At 47.6% G+C, this 6,700-nt stretch overlaps 1 protein-coding gene across 2 annotated transcripts; it reads left to right on the top strand.

Moving 5' to 3' along the window:
- Positions 1 to 282: 282 nt before the first annotated feature.
- Positions 283 to 6,700, top strand: ccnt2b (cyclin T2b). Of its 2 annotated transcripts, XM_027016640.3 has the most exons (9): positions 283 to 604; positions 1,235 to 1,316; positions 1,511 to 1,639; positions 2,001 to 2,061; positions 2,442 to 2,504; positions 2,880 to 2,925; positions 4,239 to 4,402; positions 4,503 to 4,573; positions 4,748 to 6,700. In XM_027016640.3, the coding sequence occupies exons 1-9, from the start codon at positions 441 to 443 to the stop codon at positions 5,711 to 5,713; spliced, it is 1,746 nt and encodes a 581-aa protein (XP_026872441.2). In that variant the 5' UTR covers positions 283 to 440; the 3' UTR covers positions 5,714 to 6,700. The 2 variants fall into 2 exon arrangements, 1 of the variants encoding a protein (XP_026872441.2); XR_003411071.3 differs by lacking the exons at positions 4,503 to 4,573; positions 4,748 to 6,700 and having other exon boundaries at positions 2,880 to 3,238; positions 4,239 to 4,378.

Genomic DNA, 6,700 nt, shown 5'->3' with positions numbered 1-6,700 from the left:
ACTTTTATTCACAAGGGGGAGCGGCGGGGGGTCGTTTTCAGTAGGACTAAGAAATAATGATTATGGAAGATATAAGTTTTGGAAACCGTTTTGCACTGTGAAAACTGATTATATGTTTCACAGTACAAAAGCCTAACTACCAGTCTTGGTTTCTTAGGGTTATTGTTCTCCGAGGAACAAGGGATTTTGGTATGAAAACTTGCAGACTTTTTTCACGGAGCAGAAGACTAGTTTTCTGCAGCCTATAACTAACACCAGTAAACTGTAGGTAACTGTTCTGTGCGGCAAGGCAAGCCTCTTTCACCCATTGCAAAGTAACGGTAGCCAGTAAGCGTCTCTGCCCGCAGCACTTCTCCGAAACACCAGGGGGCAGTGTGACCCACTATCAGTAGTCGTAGGTAATATGGTGATCTCAGCGGAAGGAGGCGTGGGACGTCGGGATGAACATGGCGATGGTGCACCGGAGCTCTCCGAAATGGCTCTTCAACCGGGAACAAATAGAAAACACGCCGTCTCGTCGCTGTGGAATCGAGCCAGATCGGGAATTGTCTTATCGACAGCAAGCTGCAAATCTGATCCAGGATATGGGCCAGCGACTTAATGTGTATCCTTAGAGTGAAGGCGACAGAACGGTGTGTTGCTAAGAGACCTTCGTGTTAGCCAGAGGACTAGCTAGCCTGAGGAACTAGCTTCATGTTACCTGAATTAGCTGAAACAGGAGACAAACCCGTCTATTAGAAAATACAGTTAAAGTACGCGTCGTATCGTGTCGTTTTTGCCTTAATTAAAAATGTTTTTAAAGGTCAGAGAGGCAGGAAGTGTAATACAAAGAGAAAGGGAAGTGGTGTAGCTGCTTAGCTAGCACGCCAACCGAGGACGTGCTAATACCAGCTAGCTGTGAAGGCTAGTCAGCGATGGCTACTGAACACTCTCCGCTTAATAACCTAGCTGTCGTCTTAGCTAGCAAAATAGATGACAGCCTGTCGCTTAAATATATTTAAATAAATAGGTGTGAGTTGATTAGTCTTTATTAAGATCAAACCATTCCCTTTTACGATGCATGTCGGAAGTGTTAGCATCACCGTTTCAGTCTTGGTACCTCGTGATGTGCGCTAGCTAGCTGCAAATACGCGGCTAACGCCGGCGAGCTAAAGTTGGCCGCGCATCACTACTGCAGTATCGACTTATTTTGCCTCGTTGGTGGGTTCACATTTTCCTTAGCGTGTCTACACAGTTCTCAGCTTACAATCAACACTGCGATCGTCTATATGCACAGATTTTACATGCTGAATTCCTTCACAAAGTTCCATCGAAACGTGAGTATACCGTTCGTTATTTGCGCGATGACATGGTTGCTATATCAGGCAGGTCGCATAACCTGGATCTTCGTCTGTAGATGATCCAGGCCACTCATCATTTAGACGTTAGCCGCTAGCCACAGCAGTGCGCCTGGCCGCACGTCCGACTCTCCTGCTGTTGGCGCGTTTTAACTATCGTTTCCCTCCCGCAGATCATCTCTCCCACCACTCTGTTTTTGGCTGCTAAAGTAGAGGAGCAACCCAGGAAACTTGAACACGTCATTAAAGTGGCACACGCCTGTCTTAACCCGCAAGAGCCTCCACTGGATGCCAGTAGCAATGTGAGTATGGGCCTGACGGAACGCGCGTCTGGCTGCCTCCTCACTGGAGCTGAGTCACCGTTTGCAGGCCGGACGACGCAGCATAAATCGGCAGAACGAGCTGAGCGTTTGCCAAGTTAACTTTAAAATAAACCAGAAAATGATGCTTGTTCATTGCTCTTAAGCAGTGGTCAGATGGGAGTAAATCAGTTCATGTGTGCTAACCGATGGGCCTCTGTTCTGCATTCTATGATGGGATCCAGAAATACGATGGTTTTAATGCATCAGGGCTAAACTTGTTCGTGTGAAATATAAGCCTTTGTTACACATGAGTTAAGCTGCATATCAGTGTGTAGAGTGATGGCTGTCTTCTGGGCTCCAGGCATACCTCCAACAGGCCCAAGAGCTGGTGCTACTAGAAACTATAGTACTGCAGACACTTGGTAAGTCTGGAGGTCTCTGTCCTCATGTGGGGTGGGGATAACACTGCCTTCATGCAAGAGTTGCTGAGTTTCTGTATAACCAAAGATGCTTTTAGAAGCCAGTGCATTGGTCAGTAATAGGAATTTGGTGACGACATATAAATCAGGGCTTCTTAGTCCGTATCAAATATCACCCTGTTTGAACAGTTGCAGTTGTTCTGTTTGACATGCTGGTTTCATGGTGTTGCTTACCACGTGTTGTCAGTGGAACCGTGTTGACCTGGACTAGAAGCTTTAGTAACTGCATGAGCTTGTATTGCTTGTCTGTGATTTAGGGCTTTGTGTATAGGTCAGTGTCTGTTTCACTGAGCGCTGTTTTCTAATTGTGTATTTCCTTACAGGGTTTGAAATTACTATAGAGCATCCACACACAGATGTTGTGAGATGTTCCCAGCTAGTGCGAGGTAGATACTTCCACTTTTATTATTAGCATTTATTTTCTCCCTCTCATGTATCTTCTCTGCCTCTCCTTCTTTCCCTACAAACTGCTAGTATTCTTTTTTTTCCCCCCTGCATCCAAAAATAGTAAAGGACAAAGCAGGCATGTAACAATACACAGACACATCGATATATTGTTTAACTCGTACCGCTATATTGATACATCGTTTAACTCGTACATCCTTCTCCTACTGTGTCGCTTATTTATCTATTTGGTAACAGGTCAGACCTGAGGCAAATGGGCAGAATGCTGTTTTGTTCCTGTCTAGTTAGCATGATCTGATTGTGTGTGTGTGTGTGTGTGTCTCTGTGTCTCTGTCTCTCCCCCTTTGTCCACACAGCAAGCAAGGATTTGGCCCAGACGTCCTATTTCATGGCTACCAACAGGTTGTTACCCTGACCATATTTATTGCACTGCGATGGCACCCTATAGCTTCCTGTTCTGCCGGGTTCTCCTTCCTGTGTCCAACGCCCTGTTGCGCCATGGTGCGGCGTGGCCCCTAGGGGGAGTCCTGCTGCCCGGTGCTGTGCGGTGTATTGTACGAGGGCCCAGTGTTGGCACGGAAGGCTGAATGCACAGGGTGAAGTGTAGAGGTGCTCCTGAATATTGCTTGGTTGAGAGTGCATAGGTCTAATAACTCAATTGGTAGCCTGAATATCAGCTAAGGGTTGCAAAGGTGTAAACTTAGAGACTCTGCCGGTAAGTACATAAACCTTCAGTTCTGTTTCTTTTTTGTTTTCTTTCCTTTTTTAAAATAATGACTGACTTCTTCTAAGTGACGTTTGTAATTGCTCAAAGAAGAAAGTAACTAAGCCATAGTAATGCTCTAAAATCATCTTTTAAAAGTCATAATTAAGTGATATTTATTCTCATGGTCTACTGTAATGAGAAATGTGGCATGCTTATCATCATTGTGACTATCACAGTAGAACATACTAATGGACTCAATCTTGTGCTTGCTAATTCTGTCGCTTAGTCATTTTTAATTGGAACATTTTCCTTTTTCCCATGTTGATTAGGAATTTGTCAGAGTAAGCCCTCACTGTGTGTGCGTGGGGGTGGGGGGTGGTGTTTAAGGCCGCACAGATAGGGGCGCCCTGCCCAGGAGCACATCCCTGCTTCAGACCGTCTAGCAGCCAATGCTAATGTCTAATGTTTAAGACCAAATACTGTTCCTGGAAGTTCAGGACATTAAGTAGCTGTGTTGAAGAGGGGGAACATTTACTAGGGCAGATTTATTATTGTTCCTTAATAAAAGGAAACTCTGCCCAGCCATACGTTTTGTTCAGATCCTACAGAGGAGTCATTGTATGGTTGGCGTAAGTAGTTGTCAGTACGTTAAGTACTCGGTCTGTGCGTCCCTCCTTTCACTGTGTAGATGAGCTTGGTCTTGTTGCCATCTGTACTCCACTGCTGTAGGAAAACGACATGGCCAAGCTTCTGTGCGTGTGCATTTATAAAAGAGCTGACTGCTTGAACCTGCTGTGGTCGTCTGGTTCACATTTGGCCTTACATCCTGACCACCAGCAAAATCCCCAAACTAGCCATTGGAGATGAATTAAGTTTATGCCATCGATTTTGACACTGGTTTGAACCTGGGTCTCTTTCTCTCTTGCTCTCGCTCTCTCTCTCGCTCTCGCTCTCTCTCGCTCTCTCCCCCCCTTTCCCTCCTCTTCCCATTTCTTTGTGTCTTATCCAGTCTGCACCTGACCACCTTCTGTCTGCAGTACAAGCCCACAGTGGTGGCTTGCGTCTGCATCCACCTGGCCTGCAAGTGGTCCAACTGGGAGATCCCCGTCTCGTCTGATGGCAAACACTGGTGGGAGTACCTGGACCCCACCGTCACGCTACACCTGCTTGACCGTCAGTCCCTCCTACTGTTCCTCTTGAAGAATGTGTCTGCTTGTCTGGTTTTATCCCAACAGGATCTCTAAGCTCTCTCTCTTTTCCGATCCTCATTCAGAATTAACACACGAGTTTCTACAGATTTTGGAGAAAACACCCAGCAGGTTGAAAAGAATCCGAAACTGGCGGGTACGTGGGGTTTTTTTCCCCCCTCTAATCTGATCGCTCAGTGGGTCTGTACTGCTTCGGGGTAGGAGGGGCGAACAGCATGCTTCATGGGACTCTGGCTTACAAAAGATTCCAGTCATGAGACCGTGTCTGAAGCTCGAGGATTGTGATGCCGTTTGTGTGTTTATTTTTTAGGCTACGCAAGCGGCGAAAAGGTCAAAAACAGAGAACCAGTCAATAGACGCGTCGTTCCAGGCTCCTCACCTGGGCCAGGAGAGTTTTCTGATGGACAGCAAACCTGATCTCATGGGGGGCATGTACTCTGAGCCCTCCACGTCATTCCCGTTGGATAGCAGCACGCTCTCCCTCAATGGCCTCTCGAACTTGAGCTCCACCTATGGCTTTGTGGCCCAGAACAACCAGCCAGAGTCCTACCTCTGCCTGCAGGGAGCGCCAGTGAGCAAGCACGGCCACTGCCCGGCCCCTGCAGCCACCACCAAACTGTCCTTGGAGAAGTACCGGGAGAAGCAGGCGGCCGAACTGCTGCAGAGACGCCGGCACGCGGAGGAGAACGAACTGCATCGTAAGCATCCGCTGCCCGAGGCCGCTGCGGCCGCCTCCTCGTCCCGGGCCAAATATGCGCAGCCGGGGCAGGAGCGGGTGGCGAAGAGTGGCTCGCTAAAGCGCAGGCACCCCTCGTCCTCCTCTTCCTCGGTTGAGAGCGGCAGCGCGAGCCAGGAGGAGCTGAAGATGAAGATCAAGGTGTCAGAGAGCGGAGGAGTGGCCAGCAGCGGTAAGAGCAGACACAGCCCTCGCTCGGGCCGAGACAAACACAGAGAGCACTCGTCCCACCGAGCGCCCCGGCATGACACCTCGCACGCCCACGTGCATGCCCACGTACACGCCCACACGCACGCACACGGCCACGGCAGCCACCACAAAAGCCACCGCTCCTCTAAAACTCACTCTGCCCCTGCCCCTGCCCCTATGCCTGTGAGTCAGCCCCTGGGCCACGCCCAGGCGGGAAAGATTGACAGAAGGCAGGGGGAGGGGCAGAGCTCAGAGGGCGGAGCCTCTCTGTGCCTGAACGGGCAGCATATGGACTACACGGACACTATCAACATGCTCGACTCCCTTCTCAATGCCCATATGAACTATTGAACTACAGATACACAAATTGTTTTATGTGAATTTGCAAAAAAAAGATTTTTTTAAAAGAACCTTTGTTAGGATCAACCAATCCATTACATTTCATATATACACCTCCTAATTTATCCATGCTATTTCGCTCTACTCTGAAAAAAGACAAAAAAAAAGTTGAGTGTAGATGTATGTAAACAGTATATTCCCTGTTTAAAGCTTCCTCAGAGATGACCAGCCTGTGAAACTTGTGTACTGTAATTCCATTTTCCTTTTGACTGCAGTGCTGGAAGAGCTTTGAGAGAATCGTTAAAAAAAATGACAAATCGTTAATGAAAACGATCAGTCATTAACAAAATGTTTCTGTAAGTGTTTGTACTGTATACCTGATTCTTTTAAAATCAAAGGGATGTAAAGAATTTTGTCTGTTTACATATGGGAGGTGCATATAACTGTCCACACTTCTGTTCTTTTAGTATCCTTGCCCCCCTTTTTAAAAGTTATATTATGTCAGAATATATGTCACATAATGCTCAGGTCTGGAACTGCTTCAATGTGTAACGATACATCTATAAACATATCTGCGTGGAAATGTAGAACATTTGGCAGTTATGGCTATATGGAACCCTGACTATTGCATCCTACTTGGCATCTTTGATCCTCAAATGCGAAGCGCCCCAGCCGTTACGCGGCCTGCGCGCTCCATCGCCACCGTCTCCGCGGCCTTTGACCTCTGTGTGCGCGCACGCGTGTGCTGGCAAGAAGGCAGCTGCCTGCCTGGCTCAGTGGCGCTGCCCTAGCTATAGCATGGTTCCCTTGGGCTTTGGGTTTTAAATGGCTTACCCTGCCCTCCTACCTCATAGCCCTGTAAACTGACATGTGCAAGCCAGAGAGCCTTGGGTGAGGTTTTTAGTTTCAGAGAGGACCATGGGTATTGTCTTTTTGCAGAAAGGTTTTGTTTTTTGTTTTTAAATAAAGGTTTGTCCATACATTTTGTGATAACGTTAA

The sequence above is a fragment of the Electrophorus electricus genome, chromosome 23 (genome assembly GCF_041902795.1).
Source record: "Electrophorus electricus isolate QZ-2024a chromosome 23, ASM4190279v1, whole genome shotgun sequence".
NCBI lineage: Eukaryota > Metazoa > Chordata > Actinopteri > Gymnotiformes > Gymnotidae > Electrophorus > Electrophorus electricus.
The sequence above is the reverse complement of the archived record's forward strand: the minus strand, read 5'-3'. Positions and strand labels throughout refer to the sequence as shown.

Excerpts from the sequence above, each read along its gene's own strand:
- ccnt2b (XM_027016640.3), top strand. The coding sequence starts at position 441 with ATGAACATGGCGATGGTGCACCGGAGCTCTCCGAAATGGCTCTTCAAC. Across the intron at positions 2,505-2,879 it reads ATGTTCCCAGCTAGTGCGAG|CAAGCAAGGATTTGGCCCAG; the intron begins GTAGATACTTCC and ends TTGTCCACACAG. Across the intron at positions 4,574-4,747 it reads AAAGAATCCGAAACTGGCGG|GCTACGCAAGCGGCGAAAAG; the intron begins GTACGTGGGGTT and ends TTTATTTTTTAG.